General features: G+C 40.5%; 4 protein-coding genes and 1 pseudogene across 8 annotated transcripts; all 5 read left to right on the plus strand.

Moving 5' to 3' along the window:
- The first annotated feature begins 728 nt into the window (after positions 1-728).
- Positions 729-1,343, plus strand: LOC117550543 (histone H1-like). Its single transcript, XM_034222929.1, has one exon. It carries the CDS (start codon positions 729-731, stop codon positions 1,341-1,343), a length of 615 nt encoding a protein of 204 aa, XP_034078820.1.
- Positions 1,344-3,697: 2,354 nt separating this feature from the next.
- Positions 3,698-4,155, plus strand: LOC117550581 (histone H4). Its single transcript, XM_034222994.1, has one exon. It carries the CDS (start codon positions 3,799-3,801, stop codon positions 4,108-4,110), a length of 312 nt encoding a protein of 103 aa, XP_034078885.1. The 5' UTR covers positions 3,698-3,798; the 3' UTR covers positions 4,111-4,155.
- Positions 4,156-6,787: 2,632 nt separating this feature from the next.
- Positions 6,788-7,252, plus strand: LOC117550586 (late histone H2A.L3-like). Its single transcript, XM_034223000.1, has one exon. It carries the CDS (start codon positions 6,815-6,817, stop codon positions 7,196-7,198), a length of 384 nt encoding a protein of 127 aa, XP_034078891.1. The 5' UTR covers positions 6,788-6,814; the 3' UTR covers positions 7,199-7,252.
- Positions 7,253-13,514: 6,262 nt separating this feature from the next.
- On the plus strand, positions 13,515-21,262 carry LOC117550548 (histone H1-like). Of its 5 annotated transcripts, XM_034222956.1 has the most exons (3): positions 13,515-14,082; positions 14,134-14,222; positions 14,936-15,195. In XM_034222956.1, exons 1-3 carry the CDS (start codon positions 13,558-13,560, stop codon positions 14,970-14,972), a joined length of 651 nt encoding a protein of 216 aa, XP_034078847.1. In that variant the 5' UTR covers positions 13,515-13,557; the 3' UTR covers positions 14,973-15,195. The 5 variants fall into 5 exon arrangements, with proteins under 5 accessions (XP_034078847.1, XP_034078850.1, XP_034078846.1 ...); XM_034222959.1 differs by lacking the exons at positions 14,134-14,222; positions 14,936-15,195 and adding an exon at positions 21,206-21,262 and having other exon boundaries at positions 13,515-14,094; XM_034222955.1 differs by having other exon boundaries at positions 13,515-14,222; positions 14,936-15,191.
- LOC117550559 lies at positions 17,439-17,839 on the plus strand (annotated as a pseudogene).
- Positions 21,263-21,981: the final 719 nt, after the last annotated feature.

The raw sequence follows: 21,981 nt of genomic DNA on the forward strand, positions 1-21,981 counted from the left end.
GACATATTTGACATACAGATGGCTTATTTACAATCACATAGGAATAGGAAATCCATTAACGCTCCTTGGAGGTGGTGACGGAATGTAAAAATATATGATAATACTTATACTATATAAATATAGTTGTATTGTGATGTACATGAGACAAGCTGTGCGAAATGAAGGTCTCTCACTGTTGAGTAACAAAGACTGCATTTAGAACACAGTCAGGGCCTGTCCTGATGGGAGTGTGTTTGCAGACAGCAGAATTACCTCTGTTTAACAAAAAAGTGTTGACAAATGTGGAATTATTTCATATTGAGTCTTTAATCCAACATTTCATTTCACTATATTACAAGTTTTAGGGAGATTATAATGTATTTTAAATCCTTTAAGAGAGAGATTACAGAGAAAAGTCGCAGATCTGTACCACTCACGGCAGCAGTTTTAGGAGGTTTAAAGCCTTCCCAATGAAAACACAACAATATTTAAAGCTTTATTTCGCTTCTATATGAAGATGAAGTAACCCACTGTCAATTCGATTAACCTTTGAAATTCAACTCGTTCTCTAAATGTGTATTTTTTACAGTTTTAGCTGAAGAGAAAACACAAAGTGGCACAGTTTTTCTGCAGCTCCTGTGTGAGCCACTGAGTTGAGTCTCTACGGTTCTCATGGTGAGTTTAAGTTCCTCTCTTCGCTGGGATTTCTCTCTCCGTCTCATCAGACCGAGAATCCTCCTGACAGCATCATGGCCACAGAAGAAGCTCCCACTGAAGTCTCCGCCGCCGCCGCCCCGGCAAAGGCACCAGCCAAGTCCCCGAAGAAGAAGGCAGCCAAGCCGGCCAAGAAGGTTGGTCCCGCAGCAGCTGAGCTCATCTTGAAGGCGGTCACCGCCTCCAAGGACCGTAAAGGGATCTCTTACATCGCGGTGAAGAAGGCGCTGGCCGCTCAGGGCTACGAACACACCGCTCACATTAAACGCGCCGTGAAGAGGTTACTCGAGAATGGAGCCCTGGTGCAGGTCAAGGGAATCGGAGCCACCGGCTCCTTCAAGGCCGCCGAGAAGCCCAAGAAGGCAGCGAAGAAGCCCGCAGCCAAAGCCAAGAAGCCGGCAGCAGCAGCAGCGAAGAAACCCGCCGCTAAGAAGCCAGCTGCCAAGAAGGCAGTAACTCCCAAGAAGGTAGCGAAGAAGCCTGCTACTGCTGCCAAGAAAACCCCCGTGAAGCAGATCACTAAGAGCCCGAAGAAGAAGGTGGCACCCAAGAAGGCAGCGACCCCCAAGAAGGCAGCGACCCCCAAGAAGGCAGCGACCCCCAAGAAAGCAGTGAAGAAGGCACCAGCCAGGAAAGCATCGAGGAAGTAAACAGATCCTCTACTTCATCTCCAAAAGGCTCTTTTAAGAGCCACCCACATACACCGAAAGAGCACTCTCCTATATAATATTATAATTTAGCATAAATACAATTTGAACAATACATATAGTTTTGTGTACATCACCACACGACACACTATTTATTTATATATCTGCTTCCATGTTATATTCTAATATTCCATGTTGTGCTTTTCATGTAAAGCGCTTTGAGTCATTGATAAAGCGCTATAATAAATGTAAGGAATTATTATTATTATCATACCACATGGAATTTACCTCAATATTCCAATATTATCTGAAGTACATTGTACTAGTACCTGACCTGGATTACATTTACATTAGTTTGCTTTGTTTAACAATACAATCTGGATATAAAGGTATATTTATACAAACATACATTCGGTTTCTGCACTTATTTTCAGTTGATTTGGACGAAAGTATAAGTTATATGTTAGCTAATACAAAGTATATTATAATTATTATAGACATTTCCATAGAAATTGGTTATAATGCAAACACTTTGAAATCGACCATAGTGTTTTTATAAGCGACTACTAGTTTGAAGTAATACTGTATATTCCTCACAATCAGTGAAACTACTAAATATGCTCATTTTAAATGATATATAGCAGGTTAGTAAATAATCACATGAAAGTCCGGCCAGTAGAAAAGCAGGACCAATATCAACGTGTTATTTTAGGGTTTCATTTATTAATTAAATATCATGAATAAATAATAAATGAAACTTCACCTTATTAATCTAAATGTATTTTGGGTACATTTTATATTCAAATAAATTCAACGAATAATGGAAATGTATCTCTATAACAATAATGTAGTCAAGCAGAAAATAGTAGAGCTATAAACAGTATTTAAAGAATATAATTCATACATGAATAATGATGTTTTGTGTATTTTATTAAGTGAGTTTTTAATCCTAAATATTTAGTTTGTATTGAATGTAAATACAATTATTATAAGTATTGTTATGACTATACTATTCTGCCACTGAGATGAGACATCTCAACAGCGTGACCTTTCTTTTTCCGTTCCCAATGAGGAAAGCCTTAGAATAACTGAACCATGAAGATTCAATCATATTTTCATGTAATCAATATTGTATTTATTCAAGTGTAACGATTGAAAAGCCTAAGGAGGCTGGGAAACACTGCAAACAGACACTTTTGTAAAGAGGGATTTCTATTCCTGAATATTATTTTTCAACTTTACGAAGTTATAGCCTCAGAAAGGCTCAACAACATCAACGTATACATGTATTAACTACATTATTACATGTAGCTGGAAGTCAGCTGCCTTCCACCTGAGCCACGGCCCACATGCTGATTCTACCTGAAAACACTGGCATTCACTCTTAATTCACTTTGTCTGTCTTTTCTCGGCCAATCAACACTTCCTGCATTTCATTTTCTCCCTCGTCCTCTCCCATCTGTCTGTGGATGGCTACAATGGGGATGTGTCATTTGGTGCAAAACTTAAGCAGGGTTTGAAACCAAAATAAGGTATGTGTTGAGCCCAAAACAACGAACGCCCAACTAAAGTTCCCGCTGTGATTTTGAGTGAATTTGTACCTTTATGCGCACAACGAGTACACAGCTATGCAGGAAAGAACGTGACACGAGTAAACAAATACATGAAATGCAGAAATACAGGGGAAAAAACAGGAATATAAATACACAAATAAAATGTGAGAATAATACAGAACACACATTATTATATATCTTTAATGTATTTCTGCATTTATTTTCACTTACGTTTCTGTGTCTGGGCGTGTTTCACAATATGTGGTTTTGCCTGGTCGCCTTGTATTTTGTGGTCGACAACATTTATAAGAAATGTAGTATGTACTTTCAATTGCTCTGAAAGTTTGACATGTCCTTAACAATATCTTTGAGTTGTTATAATATTTTACAAAACTACACACCCTAACTCTGTCTCTGAGGAAGTATTTGAGAAACATGCAAACCAGTTTTAATAATACAATATCACTAACTTTAAGATACATATACCATTTCTAACTATATCTTGATATATAAGTTTATGTAAATATTACATTTAAATGTGAAATAATTATATACAAAAACTAAATGGCAGTTGGTTAGCATCAGGCCTACAAAATGCAATGTTGGAGGTTAATATGGTGTAATACATGCACTAAATAAATGAGATACAAATGACATTATTAGATGATTTTATTGCTTGTGTCAAAATGTGAAATTGTGAAACCATTTGCTGGTTTTTATTTTGAAGGATGGTTGTCGTAACCGGAAACGCATCCGCCACGGTGTGTGAAAAGAGCAGCAGAGAGGGAACAAAGGAACAGGACAAAATGGCGGGCTAGAATTAACCAGGGTGTCTTCAACCAGGTCCGCATATCAGCTTTAAATATGGGCGATATCCATAGTGAGTACATCATAACTCTGCAATTATGTCTGGAAGAGGAAAGGGCGGAAAGGGACTCGGCAAAGGAGGCGCTAAGCGCCACCGCAAAGTGCTCCGTGATAACATCCAGGGCATCACCAAGCCCGCCATCCGCCGTCTGGCTCGCCGCGGCGGAGTGAAGCGTATCTCCGGTCTGATCTACGAGGAGACCCGCGGGGTGCTGAAGGTGTTCCTGGAGAACGTGATCCGCGATGCCGTCACCTACACCGAGCACGCCAAGAGGAAGACGGTGACCGCCATGGATGTGGTGTACGCTCTGAAGAGGCAGGGCCGCACCCTGTACGGCTTCGGGGGATAAACTCATCTGACTGAAACACACAAAGGCTCTTTTAAGAGCCACCCACCTCACTTTGAGAGCCTCTGTCCTAGTGATTTACTGATTTATTAACATATTTTTGATCATTTACTAATTCACCATCAAAATTCCTACTCTAAAATAGATAATACATCAAAATCCATGTTATTACCTGTTTATTACTAAAGGTAGAATAATGCAAAATGCTGTGTTTAAAAAAAAAAAAATATTTTACTAGAATTAAGTAAAGTGGTTTGTACTGCATTAATCGAGAGGATAAACCAACTTTCACGCTTTCCTTTATTTAACATTATAACGAGGGGACTACTGGGTAAACACTGGCTGCGAGAGGCTGTGTCGCAGGCGTATGTCTCTGGGATGCATCCACCGGGATCAGTGGGCTCTCCATCAGAGGAATTTCATCCTCTACGCCGGCTTTGCACGGAGGAATGACGGTGGAAGACATTTGCAGTGCTGCATCTTGGTCTTCCCCCTGTTCGTTCATTCAACTGTATTTGAGGGATGTCTCCCATTCCTCGCTGACACACTCAGTACTGAGTGTCTTGTAATAGTGAGTGATGTCAGGGATCCAGCTGTGAGCCTCTCTCTCCTGCCTCTCGGCACGCAGGGAATGCCCCCCCCCCCCCCCCCCCTCTTTTATCGCTGGACAACGTGTGACCTTCGTCTCTACTTTTCACAGCGGCAGTTTTTTATTGTTCCCAGCCTTCGCCCCCTCACGGAGAGTATTCATGTTTTATGCTATATTTCCAGGGACTGTGATGCACCATTACACATGGCGCAATAGGCCTTAGTGATGGGAGTCATCAGAACTAGTATCAGTTCAAGTTATGATGAAACATGTGCAAATACATTGCCTTAATACACTCTTCAATCCACTATGAGTTTACCACCTGGGGCCTATACTACGAAGCTGGTTCAACCTAACCTGGATATGTTTGAGTTAGCCGGTTGGCCTAATCCAAAACATACACGCTCTCGCTAAACGGTCCTACGACGCGGGTTATCAAGTGGATCGCTCAAGCCAGCCGTGTCCTATCTAGCTAGGCGTTCACATGAGAGGGGTGGTATCTGGAGCATTCGACCAATCACAGACATGGAGAAGCGTACTGACAGCGCAGCGTCATACTTCCTGAATGAAAAGTCAACTATAATATTAGACATATGAAGAAGTTAAAGTTTAAACATCCATGACTTAAACACTTGATCCAGGATCAAAGCCACAGAGCTGCACCTGCAAGGTGAATACAGCTGGGAACAGAACAAGTGTTTGAATGCGTACATTAACAGCTTTATGATATCACTGCCCGTCTAAGACACCATTTGACTTTAATTACATTTGACTCCAGTGTTTCCTCAACTTAATGTGTTGCTTCAAATAATCCTTCTGCATCCAGTCTGTGACACTGTGAGTGTTGCACGGCCAGATACGGCTCAGCTGACTCAGATCAGGAGATGATACATTATGAAGTGATATGGACTGTACTTAATGTGACTCTGATCCGGTTACTTATGTTGTGGCAGATATTTAAGTAAGCTTTCTTAACGCTAATGTTATAATAGTCAGATTGCTCTGAAGATGGAGGTGATATTCTATTAATGTTCACGTTCACACAGTCGGTGATTTTGCCTTCTTTCCTGCAACGGCAGCTTTTCTGTATTTCCTTTCTCCTGTAATATGACTTGATCGCTTTAAACTCCGCACACTGAGCTCTGATTGGTCAGCAGGCGGTGCTTTCACTGAGTTGAGCTCTTAGCCTGCAACCTAACCTGCTCCGGGGCAGGCTAGCCGCTCAGTATCAGTTACCATGGAGATCTAGCCCGCTAAAAAGAGAACCAGCTTCGTAGGACCGGAAAGCCGGAGTTTTCCCTGAATTTAGCCGCTAAGAGAACATCCTGCTTCGTAGTATACCCCCCTGGAGGTTTAATGCTTAACAAATAAAGCTATATGGTATCTTAAGTGCTGAAAATATAATAATGTATGTAAAGTGTATGTATACGAATGAGAATAGGTTGTATTACCGAGTAGGTTAACACATACAGGGAATTTGCTTTGGTATATTTGGTGCATACAAAGACACAGGATGAAGAATACCTAGCAAAATAATCAAAATAAAATAGAACTATATACATTTTGAGAAGACATACGTTATAGACCTTTATGAATACACATAATCATAATATGAAATAAGAGATGTCCTCAAAAATATTAAAGATAAAAAAGTAGACATCACACAAATTACAATCTACACAAATAAGTTAAAACTGGTGATCATTTGTTTCCGGTAAATGTTTAGCCCACGTTACAGCTGCATGTATTTAGGTGGGTGTGTCATTTGAGTTATAATTAATAATATAAAGTTAATTACACACTGTAAATAAACATTAAGTATGACACCTTTATGAATGTCTTAATGTTCTCCACACATTGAGACTTTCGCTTCTTAAATTACAGGAGTTTATATTCATCTTTGAACGGGTGAAAACTATTTCAGAAAATACAAATTTAAACTTTAACGTCTCATTCTGAAAATAATTCAGGCGGCAGACCGACCTGTTTTCTGATTGGACGATCACAGTTACGGGTCAATCTGACCAATGAGCGTACAGCTGCGCTCCTATATATAGTCTGGTGAGAACTTTGACTGAGTTACTTTCTTCTTAACGTCGAAGAATAAACACATAGAAAATGTCTGGTCGCGGAAAAGGTGCAGGAAAGGTTAGAGCGAAGGCCAAGACTCGCTCCTCCCGGGCCGGGCTCCAGTTCCCCGTCGGCCGTGTCCACAGGCATCTGAGGAAGGGCAACTACGCCCATCGTGTCGGTGCCGGAGCCCCGGTGTACCTGGCCGCTGTGCTGGAGTACCTGACCGCTGAGATCCTGGAGCTGGCTGGAAACGCCGCCCGGGACAACAAGAAGTCCCGCATCATCCCCCGCCATCTGCAGCTCGCCGTCCGCAACGACGAGGAGCTGAACAAGCTGCTGGGAGGAGTGACCATCGCTCAGGGAGGCGTGCTGCCCAACATCCAGGCTGTGCTGCTGCCCAAGAAGACCGAGAAGCCCGCCAAGAAGTGAACACCCTGAACCCGCTTCTACCAACACCCCAAAGGCTCTTTTAAGAGCCACCCACTTCCAACTAAAGAACATTCCTCTCTCCAGTACACAACTACTTAAAGGCCCAGAGCAGTGATCTCCCCCTTGCTCTATATGTATTGAGTACAACATATAAAACGAGTCATATATTACACCAAGTCACTGAAACTAAAAACACCTATATTCTATAGCAATACACACTTAAAACTTAACTCTAAATTACTCTTAATGTATGTATCTGTATTTCGGGGTGTAGCCTCTAAAGTAAAGCCTTATTTCAACTAAAGCAAACTCCTCTTCACAATGTCCTTCGTACATCCAGCAGGTTAATCACCACATTCTCAAATGAATAGCGCTTTGGTTTCTACATCTGTCAGAAACCAGCCCGAGTGAGCTAGAAATTGAAAATCTGCATCTGGAGTCCAATGAGGTGCTTTCAGTACATTGACTCCAGGTCTTTGAAGATCTGGAAAGATTCACCAAAAACCAAATAAACAGCAATGTTCAGATCAATTAGTTATGTTTTAAATAAAGCTGAATGTATTCTAGTATTAATATCACTCTATAACCATAATACTTTTCATAGTCTATCTGTTAATTGTGGCTGTCTTTTCAAACTAAAATGTTCCTGACTTCCTCTACAGTGGACATACTGTAACATTTAAAAATACAATTACATTAAAAAAGTCTAAATTGCAAGATGTTTTTCTTTTAACCCTAAATAGGTAGGAAATCAAAAATAAAGAAGATTGGAAAACATTTGTTTCCTGGGTTCCCAGGAGGATAAAGCCCCTTTTGCTGGATGTCACGTAGTTTCCTCTATTCAATAAGGCTTCTGTATTAATGTTGCTGAATTCTACTTCACCCAAGTAGCATTCAGTACGATCCTCTGTATACCTGAGCCACGCAGTACGCCATGCTATATTTCCATTGTGAATGATGCAAGCCAGTCAGCAGTGAATATCAGGACCAAGTAAGATGTTCATGTATTGAATTGATGTGTATTTCCAAGATGCATTCAAGTCATTTCTTCATCTTTCGTTGCCAAAAAAAGTTATAATCAAACTAATACTCAAATTTCACACCAGCTGTGACTGAAAGTGTATTTGATCAGGTCATCGCTTTGCTTATAAATAGCTGACTCCATAGTAGGAAACTCAGATAACTTATACTTTATGTTCTTCATTTAAAGACATTATTTTGTTATTAGAGAATCAGAAACCATAACGGGTTTGTTGCCAAGTAACACATACTTAGAATGTGTCTTGGTGTTTTATTCGCATACATAATAAAAACGATTTTAAGAATGCTAAAATAACATTATAAATATAGCAATATGTACATCAACATATGTATGCATTACAATATGCAGAATTCAGAGTTTATGAATGTATAGAATAATTTGTGCATCATTCATCTTTGCTGGACTTTTGTATCATAGACAAAGTGTTAAAAAAGCTGTATGTCACACATGGATGTATAATAAGAACAGTTTAACAAATGAGCGCGAAATTTGAATTTTCCAATCGCTACCAACCAATAGTTGAGCTGCAGTGGCACGTGTATACATTTGACCAATCAGCGTCGTTGCCGTGCCTGCTCTGGCTATATAAGAGACACAGACAAGTCTTCCACGTTACTACTTTCCAACAGAGAAGCAGACTCTCTCTAGCCATGGCAAGAACCAAGCAGACCGCCCGTAAATCCACCGGAGGAAAGGCTCCCAGGAAGCAGCTGGCCACCAAGGCTGCTCGTAAGAGCGCCCCGGCCACCGGCGGCGTGAAGAAGCCCCATCGTTACAGGCCCGGTACCGTGGCTCTGAGGGAGATCCGCCGCTACCAGAAGTCCACCGAGCTGCTGATCCGCAAGCTGCCCTTCCAGCGCCTGGTGAGGGAGATCGCTCAGGACTTCAAGACCGACCTGCGCTTCCAGAGCTCCGCCGTCATGGCTCTGCAGGAGTCCAGCGAGGCCTACCTGGTCGGCCTGTTCGAGGACACCAACCTGTGCGCCATCCACGCCAAGAGGGTCACCATCATGCCCAAGGACATCCAGCTGGCCCGCCGCATCCGCGGAGAGAGGGCTTAGACTGACCTGAGACCAGCACACCGAAACACAACGGCTCTTTTAAGAGCCACACACACACACTTACAGAGCAACCCGTCCTGAAACACATGTGTGTAAATACTTTATAAACACATTGTCCCCCTTTCATTATTAAAGCATGGTCCACAGTAACACATTATGATAAGATAGTATATAATGCTGATCCATATTGCAACTATCACTGGGTTGTAATGCAGGCTCTCATTTATGGCTAGACTCCGACATCTAGTGGTGTTTTTAGATAAAGCTCATTCCAACACAACGTAACTGAATACATCATGTTGTTCTTTAAACATGTTCATATAATTACTAGTCCTGAGATATATGTCTATGGGCCATTCTACCGAAATGTACCAAAGTCAGGTTGGAAATGTTTTGAAATTGTGTTTTTTCCCCAAAACTTTGTCCATATATATTTTGTTCCATATCTAAATTACACACATCGTAAAATAACTACATTTTTATATCGTATGTTCAGACTGTTGGAATCTTCTTCCTCTACCAAAAATGGTCACTACGGAAACATTTTAGTTGATAACTCAATATACTTGATATATACTCATGTATTTGTATTCTGCATACTCTTAAAATAAAGCATTATCTTCTGACTGTTTATCACATATTCTCAAGGTCACGATGAATGACCAGCAGTTTCACCACAATACATTGTTTTTATTCAGAAATGTTAAAATAACATTAGAAATAAGAGACATTGCAGGACGAGAAGATGTATACTTTTCTGTATTTAGCCGACACATAACCTGAAAACCTTTTAAAATAACTTCATCTATGTATGTTTTAGTTTTTTGCCTTTAAATACTTCTCACATGAATCTTGTGAGCACCAACTTGAACACACCCGTAATTGGGTGGTCCGGGTCTTGAAACAGAGCCTCCTCCAGGCTTGATGCCTGAGTCCAAATCAATATCACCACAATAAACAATATCTGATTCTGTTTGTGTCCATCTTATCTGTATAGACTCTTTCCTTTACTTGGTCACTTATAACAATCTGCATTATTGAGATTATTGTATTCATTATTATTTATGTTTTATTATTATAATTATTCATGTATACAGTTTACTTCATCTCACATTTGTCTAGCAACATAAAAACACTATTTTATTCTAATCCATTCTACTGTTTCTTTTTGCACTATTTTAATTGTGTTTTTTTTAATCAGTCTTATTCTTGTTTGTCCTAAATATGTTTCATTGTTGGAGGAGCCTGGGATTTCAGATTGTCATGCCATGTGTACACTGTAGCTCCTGTGCATATGGCAATAAAGCCTTTGAATGTTGAATCTGCCGCCCCCACTGGTCCTTTCCCACATGGCTTACTCTGCTCTTTACAGCTCTTTGCACTTATAGTTCAATGGGACTGTATTTTGTTGTCTCAGTTGAACCGGAAAATAACTCGTTGTTTCAAATGACATGTTATGAAGCGTCTAAAAGATAACATTAACACAAATTAAACATTACATCTAAACAGTTTGCAATGCTTTCTCATATATTCCTTATATATTTGATGTGATCTGTGGCATGATCTGATTCCTTGTCCCTTGTAGCTTTCATGTGAGCATGTTGCAACACCCATTTTGAACATTAAACAAATAATATATTTGTTGTTGGGTTTAGCTTCCACAGTATGTACTTCTCTAAGTTCAGAGATTGCTCTCTTTTTTCCTGGTGCTCCCAATGTGGGAATACATTTTAGATTCAGGTCTCCTCCTACAGTACATATGTAGTATGGATATGTAGAAGAACAATTGCAAAGTTGACCCTCTTTCTCAAATGTATACATGCAAAGAATTGAGGGACAGAAGATCCCCAAAAATGATGCTACACAATACAACCAGATGCAGTACAACATCCTGGTATTCTTTGCCTTCTGCAGGTAAAACACCATGTCATTTTCTGCCATAATAAAGGCTAGTACTGATGCATGCCTTCTTCATCAATATTTAAAGTATATAAAGAAGTTAGATTCAGGCTTCAATTGTATACCTCATATAAATCAAATCAGGTTTTATTTATAAAGCACATTTAAAAGTGATTTTTGGTCGAGCCAAAGGGCTGTACATGTAATAAAAACACATTACTACAATCACAATAAAAGACAATAAATTACAACAGATATAAAAAACACAGGGAAAAGTCAGGAGTCGTGCTCCGCTCTGACTAGAAGGCCAGGGAGAAGAAGTGTGTTTTAAGAGTAGATTTAAAAACCCCCAGGGTCTGGGCCGACCTCACATGGAGGGACAGAGTGTTCCAGAGCCTGGGGCCATTTGCTGCGAAGGCTCAGTGCCCTAGGGGTTTGAGCCTGGTCTTAGGCACTACCAGCAGCAGCTGGTCAGCCGACCTTAAGGCTCTGCCTGGGGTGTAGCGCTGGAGGAGTTCGGCTACATAGGCCGGGCCAGCCCATGTAGGGCTTTGAAAACAAATAAAAGGAGTTTAAAATCAATTCTGAACCGAACTGGAAGCCAGTGCAGTGAGGCCAGAGTTGGGATGATGTGGTCCCGCTTTTTATGGCCAGTGAGAAGACGTGCAGCTGCTTTCTGCACTAGCTGCATGCGTCTAATTGAGGCCTGGTCCATACCCACATACAGAGCGTTGCAGTAATCCAGTCTTGAGGTAACAAAGGCGTTAATAACCCTTTCTAGGTCTTTAAAAGATACAAACGACTTGGTTTTGGCCAATAGTCGTATTTTAAAAAAGCAGGTCTTAACTAAGGTGCTGACCTGCTTATCAAATTTAAAAGCACTATTGAAGGTCACTCCAAGGTTCATGACAGAGGGGAGGATGTTTTTATTGAGAGAGCCCAGAATATCAACCGGAGAGGCTGGAGGTCGGGGTCCAAAAAAGATGACCTCAGTCTTGCTCTCGTTGAGGGTGAGGACGTTTTTTCTGTGATGCCTGCGGACTGTTCAAGCCGTGACAACAGGATGCTATGGTCCACAGTGTCGAAGGCAGCTGTCAGGTCTAACAGCACCAGGACAGCTGGGCTACCTGAGTCTGCGGCTAGGAGCAGATCATATAAGCAGGGTGACTAAGACGGGCTTCTTTCACCTAAGAAATATTAGCAAAGAACGCTCATTTTTAAAACCGACCAGAGGCTGACAAGCTCATGCATGCATTCATAGCAAGTAAGTTGGACTAATGTAATGCACTCTTCGCTGGTCTTCCAGAAAACTCAATAGAAAAGCTTCAACTCATCCAGAACTCTGCCGCCAGGCTTTAAACAAAAGCCAGAGAAAGAGAGCACGTTCCTCCTGTTTTATCTGAACTTTAATTTCCTTTAATCTTAGGACATTATTTGAGATTATAATAATCCATTTGGGATTACATTGAGATTTAACAGTCTAGTGTTAATGAATAATATATTTTCATAGCTAATTCCAAGCCTTTGTGCTGGTGTATGGTTCTAATTCCTTCACTTAAGCTTCTGTTTCTCTGATTTTCTACAATTACTAAAGTGATAATACTTGTCTGATGTTCACAGTCAGTGGGAGTTCTGCTACCAAGAGTTTGTGTCTGTTTGAGAGCCTTTGTGACCTTACAGGTTTAGATCTATCTGTCTAACACATTTCAGAATGTAAAAATATATGATAATACTCATACTATATAAATATAGTTGTATTGTGATGTACATGAGAAAAGCTGTGCTAAATGAAGGTCTCTCACTGTTGAGTAACAAAGACTGTATTTAAAACACAGCCAGTGCCTGTCCTGATGGGAGTGTGTTTGCAGACTGCAGAATTACCTCCGTTTAACAAAAAAGGGTTGAAAAATGTGGAATTCTTTCATATTGAGTCTTTAATCCAACATTTCATTTCACTATATTACAAGTTTTAGGGGGATTATAATGTATTTTAAATCCTTTAAGAGAGAGATTACAGAGAAAAGTCGCAGATTAGTCCTTCAGACAGCAGTAGTTTTAGGAGGTTTAAAGGCTTCCCAATGAAAACACAACAATATTTAAAGCTTTATTTCGCTTCTATATGAAGATAAAGCAATCCGCTATCAATTCGATTAACCTTTGAAATTCAACTCGTTCTCTAAATGTGTATTTTGTACAGTTTTATCTGAAGAGAAAGCACAAAGTGGCACAGTTTTTCTGCAGCTCCTGTGTGAGCCACTGAGTTGAGTCTCTACGGTTCTCATGGTGAGTTTAAGTTCCTCTCTTCGCTGGGATTTCTCTCTCCGTCTCATCAGACCGAGAATCCTCCTGACAGCATCATGGCCACAGAAGAAGCTCCCACTGAAGTCTCCGCCGCCGCCGCCCCGGCAAAGGCACCAGCCAAGTCCCCGAAGAAGAAGGCAGCCAAGCCGGCCAAGAAGGTTGGTCCCGCAGCCGCTGAGCTCATCTTGAAGGCGGTCACCGCCTCCAAGGACCGTAAAGGGATCTCTTACATCGCGGTGAAGAAGGCGCTGGCCGCTCAGGGCTACGAACACACCGCTCACATTAAACGCGCCGTGAAGAGGTTACTCGAGAATGGAGCCCTGGTGCAGGTCAAGGGAATCGGAGCCAGCGGCTCCTTCAAGGCAGCCAAGGCCGCCGAGAAGCCCAAGAAGGCAGCGAAGAAGCCCGCAGCCAAAGCCAAGAAGCCGGCAGCAGCAGCGAAGAAACCCGCCGCTAAGAAGCCAGCTGCCAAGAAGGCAGTAACTCCCAAGAAGGTAGCGAAGAAGCCTGCTACTGCTGCCAAGAAAACCCCCGTGAAGCAGATCACTAAGAGCCCGAAGAAGAAGGTGGCGGCCAAGAAGGCAGCACCCAAGAAGGCAGCGACCCCCAAGAAGGCAGCGACCCCCAAGAAGACAGTAACCCCCAAGAAAGCTGTGAAGAAGGCGGTTAAACCAGCTGCCAAAGCAGCGAAGAAGGCACCAGCCAGGAAATCATCGAGGAAGTAAACAGATCCTCTACTTCATCTCCAAAAGGCTCTTTTAAGAGCCACCCACATACACCGAAAGAGCACTCTCCCGTTTTAATATTTAATTTAGCATAAATACAAGTTTGTTAAAGTCTGCTGCATATTTATTTGCAAAACCAGAAGATATTGTGGTTATTTATCATTATCGTATAAGTTAGTTAATTTTACAACACATTCTATTATGTTGCTATATTAGTAGACATTCACTTCACAGAAGGCTCCTCTGACAGTCACTCACAACATACATATTTTCCCATATACTTGATAGTGTATAAACCCTATGTAAATATTTTGGTAGGCCTATATAACTTCATATAAATGTACATCGAAACGTATTTAATGCTACATATAATTGTGACTATTATTACACATTAATTCACTTGTACTTGAGGAGATCGGATTAGCTCCTGATTTTGATAATAAATACATTATTTTACTTATTTTGTATGTTTAATAATTAGATTATATTGGATATACTTTAATGGTCACATTGGTCATTTGTTTTGTCACTTCAGCATGCCAAACTATCTTATAGTGTGCTTCACTTTGATCCTTTAAGTATACTTTATTTTAAAATATTTCTCTAAGAATACACTATATTGTTTGAGTATATGTGTATAGTCAGATCTATTTTATAGTATATGTTATTCGATGATTTAATTATGTGAGGTCTTTTGTACTTGACACAGTGAATGGACTAACGCTTCTCTGATTGGTCGATGGTAGTACCACTCGACCTGACCAATCAGCGGCCAGATGTTCACTCTATAGACCACCACCAATCGATGAGGAAGTATTGTTTTCTGCTAACCTAAACAGAAAATGTCAGGAAGAGGCAAGACCGGAGGAAGAAAGTTTTTTTAATTATTGGACTTGATCAAAAGAAAGCCTTCCACTATTTATCCAGGGATTACTTATGGTCGGTGATGAAGGCCTACGGATTTCCTGAAGCCTTCATAAACATGATTAAGTGTCTGTATTTTAAATCTTATGTCTGTGTAAATGTAAACGTTGTGTTAACAAATGTATTCAATGTTGAGAGAGGGGTTAAGCAGCAGGGGTTCCCTCTAAGCACAGCTCTGTACGTGCTAGCCATAAGTCCATTCATTAAAATAACAAACAATGACAGGTTCATATCAGGAACACCAGTTGGCCATGCGCCCAAAATAACTGCCATCGCCTGCAGACGATGTTACTGTTATAATAAAAACCAACAGGAAATGGATGTTCTAACAAACCACCTAAACCTATATGAATTAGCATCAGGAGCTAAATTAAACCACAGCTAAACTGAAGGTGTTTGGATCGGCACCGACGATGCCAAATGTGACATTAACATTCACGTGAAAAAAGAAATTAAAATACTTGGAATAAACTATTTGTAGCGACAACTGTGGCTGAACTCAATTGGGAGAAGAAACTAAGTGAAGTCAAAGAACAAGTTAAACACTGGGAGAATAAAAATACAAATTAGAAATCAAGAATAAACATAATAAAATCATTCATACTTAGCAAGATCCTTTTTCTAGCAAACATCTTCCCCCCACCAGCCCAAATAATGATGCAATTAAACAAACAGTGTGTCAATTTGGTGTGGGGTACAACAAGGGAGGTTGCTAAACGTAATGTGTTATTTAAGAGTAGGGAATATGGAGGCCTGGGAGCCATAGACCTGGGCGTTCAACTAAACATCACCTTTGTAAAAAACATCTCTGCTGCAATCGATAGGAAAGCACCTTGGGTTGAGGATGGAGGAATGGGATGGAAGAAAAGAAGAGCTAGAAATGGACCACAAGTTACTTTATGGTGACTTCACAACTGAAGTTCAGCATTTAGAGATTGATTGGATCGGACTACCGAATAGAGTAATTTTTAAAATGATAATCGATTTCAAATATGGAGGTGTTATAGCGTACAAAAACCTAACACCTGACGAAGGTAACGAAGTCTTGAAATTAGTAAAAAGTAACAGTTATCGGAGAGCATGAGAGACGTGAGGTGGCTGATATCAGTCAACAGACTTGCGGTCAGAGCTGTGGTCTCATGGAGCTGCTATGTGAAAACTAGAACATGCCCCATGATTAACTGTGAGGAGGACGAGACTCTCCAGCACCTCCTCATGGACTGCTACAGAGCTCAGGAGGTGTGGTCGCTCCTACGGGGCATCGGGTTAGACTTCAATGTAAATTATATCTCAATCATGTATTGTATTCTGGATGAGGGGATGGACAATAAACACAGGGACTAATCAGCTGGTAATTTGTATCACATGTATGAAGATCTGGAAGACAAGGTGCAACATGGTACTAAATCAGACGATCATAAACAGTGGCACCATCGTGAAACAAATACTTACTGAACTAAGGAGAAGAAAAACCCTGGACAAATCCCAGACTCAGCCATGGGGCGTTTTGAGTCTGTGACCGAGCTGAGTCTCATTGGAATATAAACGTGCTCTCTTTATGTTATTTATATACTTATTCATTGTGTTTTATGTGTTTTATTAATGTAACTTGTGTATATCATGTACTGACCAAATAATATAAAATAAAGTTTTCTAAAAATTTGGTATATTTGGTGCATACAAATACACAGGATGAAGAATACCTAGCAAAATAAAATAGAACTATATACATTTTGAGAAGACATACGTTATAGACCTTTATGAATACACATAATCATAATATGAAATAAGAGATGTCCTCAAAATATTAAAGATAACAAAAGTAGACATTACACAAATTACAATCTACACAAATAAGTTAAAACTGGTGATCATTTTGTTTCCGTTAAATGTTTAGCCCACGTTACAGCTGCATGTATTTCGGTGGGTGTGTCATTTGAGTTATAATACGGAATATATTATTTAATAAGTTAATTACACACCGTAAATAAACATTAAGTATGACACCTTTATGAATGTCTTAATGTTCTCCACACATTGAGACTTTCGCTTCTTAAATTACAGGAGTTTATATTCATCTTTGAACGGGTGAAAACTATTTCAGAAAATACAAATGTAAACTTTAACGTCTCATTCTGAAAAGAATTCAGGCGGCAGACAGACCTGTTTTCTGATTGGACGATCACAGTTACGGGTCAATCTGACCAATGAGCGTACAGCTGCGCTCCTATATATACTCTGGTGAGAACTTTGACCGAGTTACTTTCTTCTTAACGTCGAAGAATAAACACATAGAAAATGTCTGGTCGCGGAAAAGGTGCAGGAAAGGTTAGAGCGAAGGCTAAGACTCGCTCCTCCCGGGCCGGGCTCCAGTTCCCTGTCGGCCGTGTCCACAGGCATCTGAGGAAGGGCAACTAGACTACAGCCCATCGTGTCGGTGCCGGAGCCCCGGTGTACCTGGCCGCTGTGCTGGAGTACCTGGACCGCTGAGATCCTGGAGCTGGCTGGAAACGCCGCCCGGGACAACAAGAAGTCCCGCATCATCCCCCGCCATCTGCAGCTCGCCGTCCGCAACGACGAGGAGCTGAACAAGCTGCTGGGAGGAGTGACCATCGCTCAGGGAGGGGTGCTGCCCAACATCCAGGCTGTGCTGCTGCCCAAGAAGACCGAGAAGCCCGCCAAGAAGTGAACACCCTGAAACCCGCTTCTACCAACACCCCAAAGGCTCTTTTAAGAGCCACCCACTTCCAACTAAAGACATTTCTCCCCCTTGCCCTATATGTATTGATGTGCACAACATGTCATGTTACACCAAGTCACCCAACTAAAACACCCACATTATAGAGCAATATACAATTGAAACATAACCCTAAATTACTATTAATGATATCATCTATTGCAGGGTGGTAGCCTCTCTAAAATAAAGCCTTATTTCAACTAAAGCAAACTCCTCTTCACAATGTCCTTCGTACATCCAGCAGGTTAATCACCACATTCTCAAATGAATAGCGCTTTGGTTTCTCTACATCTGTCAGTCCACATAAATAAAGCCACAGCGTTTGTTGGACCCATCATTAGTGTTTAACTCAGTTTCACACTATCAGTAGCTACTTGTTGGCAGGTGTCTGCAGTTCACCGATCAATAGCGTACCGTAGCATTTAAGCTCTCGATGGTATCTTTATCCCACGCGCACATTGAAATGAAAAACAGGTTATATTTAGTTCCAGCCTTTATCCACCAGGTGTCAGTGTTCACCAACTAATGTTTGGAGGCAGAACGAAAATAGTGGCTCTATTGTAGTGGAATAAATATGAACACACGTGTCTTTCTAACAGTTCTTTATTTATGTTGTATTAAGCATTTTAAGAAATGAGGTACATCTAGTACATATATTAATGAAGTTAATATCTTTTAGCCAATTAGCAGTTATTTAATGTGACCATTGTTTATACCGTTAGGAGTTAGTTTAGTAAGCTCTAAAACATATATGGCACAAGCTATTATACAGCACTATTTCAAGATTAGATAAGCATGTAAATATTAACATCTTGAAAGAATATTGTTTAAAACTAAACTATATTTTATGGACAAAAACGTTTCTCACTTTATTTAAAACCATCAAACACTATAGTACAAGAGCCACAATTAGAAACAGTGGGCATAATAGTATAGTTATATAACAGTAATTATAATAATTTGTATTTACATTCAATAAAAACAAAAATATTTAGGATTAAAAACTCAACTTAATAAAATATACAAACATAATTCTTCATGTTTGAATTATATTCTTTAAATACTGTTTATAGCTCTAATATTTAGAGAGATACATTTCCGTGATCCATTATTCGTTCACTTAATTTGAATATAAAATTAACCCCAAAATACATTTAGATTAATAAGGTCAAGTTTCATTGATTATGTATTGTCATATGCACAGTAGCTACAGTGTAGACGTGGCAATGCAAATCTTAAGTCCCAGGCTCCTCCAACAATGCAACATAGTTGTATAGGACAAAAGACAATAAAACTGATTAAAATAAATAAATAATTCAATTAAAATAGTGCAAAAAGAAGAAGAATAAAATAGTGCATTTTATGTTGAAATGAAATAGTCTATATAGATGTAAATAGAATAAGATGGACAAAAACAGAATGTAAAAATAAATATTGTTTATTGTGGTGATATTGATTTGGACTCAGGCATCAAGCCTGGAGGAGGCTCTGTTTCAAGACCCGGACCACCCAATTACGGGTGTGTTCAAGTTGGTGCGTCACAAGATTCATGTAAGAAGTATTTAAAGGCAAAAAACTAAAACATACATAGATGAAGTTATTTTAAAAGGTTTTCAGGTTATGTGTCGGCTAAATACAGAAAAGTATACATCTTCTCGTCCTGCAATGTCTCTTATTTCTAATGTTATTTTGTTAACATTTCTGAATAAAAACAATGTATTGTGGTGAAACTGCTGGTCATTCATCGTGACCTTGAGAATATGTGATAAACAGTCAGAAGATAATGCTTTATTTTAAGAGTATGCAGAACACAAATACATGAGAGAAAGAAAACCAAGCACCTTTAACCTGTGTTAAATAATAAATAGAGTTAAAATCCTAGTCAGACATGTGTGGAGGAGCCAAAACACCTAAGAAGCCTATTTAAAGTCTCAAAATACTTCTGAGTCTAAAGTTTATTAAAGGTGTTTTTGGAGCACATTTAGTGATTTTATTGTAATAGTCTTTAATGAGTGTAACAAATAACTCTAAAGTAATCAAGTTTCTCAAAAAACACCCCCGATTTAATGTTCCAACTGTTTGTGTGTTTTTTGTAATGTAAACGGCAGGTTACTAGTTTTCTGAAGAAGAAAATATAGGCCTACATGTTATCAAAAGTGTTGAATTAAGTTAAATTATCCTAAATTAGTGAAGGTGTAAAAAGAAAACATACCGACTCTCTATCAGAACCGGAGTGCAATCCCACGACTTTTTTGAGTGTGTTTGCAGAGACAAACTAACCTCTGTTTAACATTAACATATTTATATTAGTAAACTCTTTTTAGGTTAGGTCTTTAACCAAACATCTTATTTATATGCCAGACTAGTTTAAGTCGAATTTGAAAGTATTTTAAAAGCATTTAAGAGGGAAATTAGAGAGGAAAGTCACATATTTACGACTCACACGGCAGCATTTGAGGGAGGTCGAAAGGCTTCCCATTAAAAATCATACACAATATTGAGTTTAATTTCACTTTATACATGAAGAGAAACTCCTTTGCTATCGTTTTTAGGGTGAAATTCTTACAATATATTGTTTCCTCCAGGTGTGATTTCATTACATTAGTTCGTGAAGAGGAAAACACAAAGTGGCACAGTGCTGCTCCTGAGAGCCAGGCTGCGATTGAGTCTCTACGGCTCTCATGGTGTGTTTAAGTTCCGCTCTTTGCCGGGATTTCTCTCTTCCGTCTCACAGAGTCCAGAGAAATCCTCTTTGAACGCAACATGGCAGAATCCGCTCCCGCCGCCGCCCGCACCGGCCAAGTCCCCGAGGAAGAGAGCCACCAAGCCGAAGAAGGCGGGCCCCCAGCGCCGCTGACCTCGTGCTGAAAGCCGTCTCCGCCTCCCAAGGAGCGTAAGGGATTTCCTATGTCGCCCTGAAGAAGGAGCTGGCCGTTTAAAGGCATCGACAACGCCAACCAGGTTGAAACGCGCCGTGAAGAGTTGGTGGAGAATGGAGCCCTGGTGCAGGTCAAGGGATCCGGAGCCACCGGCTCCTTCAAGGCAGCCAAGGCCGCCGAGAAGCCCAAGAAGGTAGCGAAGAAGCCCGCAGCAAAGCCAAGAAGCCGGCAGCAGCAGCAAGAAAACCCGCCGCCAAGAAGCCAGCTGCCAAGAAGGCAGTAACTCCCAAGAAGGTAGCGAAGAAGCCTGCTACTGCTGCCAAGAAAACCCCCGTGAAGAATCACTAAGAGCCCGAAGAAGGTGGCGGCCAAGAAGGCAGCACCCCAAGAAGGCAGCGACCCCCAAGAAGGCAGCGACCCCCAAGAACAGCGACCCCCAAAAGCTGTGAAGAAGGCACCAGCCAGGAAAGCATCGAGGAAGTAAACAGATCCTCTACTTCATCTCCAAAAGGCTCTTTAAGAGCCACCCACACAACACCAAAGAGCACCTCCTGTTTTAATATTACATGTTTATATTTTTATAACACCAGACTGCCTTACTTTTTACAATAAGTAAATTAACTGATATAAAGATGACTTGAATGAAACATGTTACCTGGTAAACTACATTCATCCATTTCCTCTTAGTATAATTACATTTATTATGTTGGTTATAAAGACATCTACTTACATATTCTCTAACATTAGCCCTTACATGTACTTATTTCCTATAGACATTGTTTAAAATACATATTTCATAATGACATACTATTATTATATGAAACGTTGTCTTTACTACAACATGAACTATTCCCCTCACCCCCTGCGCTGGACAGACAGCGGAGCTCCTTCTCTCCACAGACTTACAGTCAACAGTCCTTGGAGGCAGTCGCATTTCTACAGGGCTCGCACTACTGTTAGCATCTGTTAGCATCTAGCTCTCCTGCTTACAAACTTTTAGCCATCCCTGCTTATACAAGTAGTAGTTTTAGTTATCTGCGATCTGCGGAGGCCTACCTGTGAGTACGGCTGTACTGAGGTGTTTTTCCTCCGGAGACGTCGCGAAGAGACGGAGCGGCTCACCTGTTGCTGCCTGCGATCTGCGATCTATGGAGGCCTGCTCGTCGCGAAGAGACGGAGCGGCTCCACCTGTTCTGCCTGCGATCTGCGATCTAC

This window comes from Gymnodraco acuticeps, unplaced genomic scaffold, assembly GCF_902827175.1.
Source record: "Gymnodraco acuticeps unplaced genomic scaffold, fGymAcu1.1, whole genome shotgun sequence".
Lineage (NCBI taxonomy): Eukaryota > Metazoa > Chordata > Actinopteri > Perciformes > Bathydraconidae > Gymnodraco > Gymnodraco acuticeps.

Coding starts and splice junctions, on each gene's coding strand:
- LOC117550543 (XM_034222929.1), top strand. CDS start 729: ATGGCCACAGAAGAAGCTCCCACTGAAGTCTCCGCCGCCGCCGCCCCG.
- LOC117550581 (XM_034222994.1), top strand. CDS start 3,799: ATGTCTGGAAGAGGAAAGGGCGGAAAGGGACTCGGCAAAGGAGGCGCT.
- LOC117550586 (XM_034223000.1), top strand. CDS start 6,815: ATGTCTGGTCGCGGAAAAGGTGCAGGAAAGGTTAGAGCGAAGGCCAAG.
- LOC117550548 (XM_034222955.1), top strand. CDS start 13,558: ATGGCCACAGAAGAAGCTCCCACTGAAGTCTCCGCCGCCGCCGCCCCG. Junction 14,223..14,935: donor GCCAGGAAATCATCGAGGAA/GTAAACAGATCC, acceptor TACTTGACACAG/TGAATGGACTAACGCTTCTC.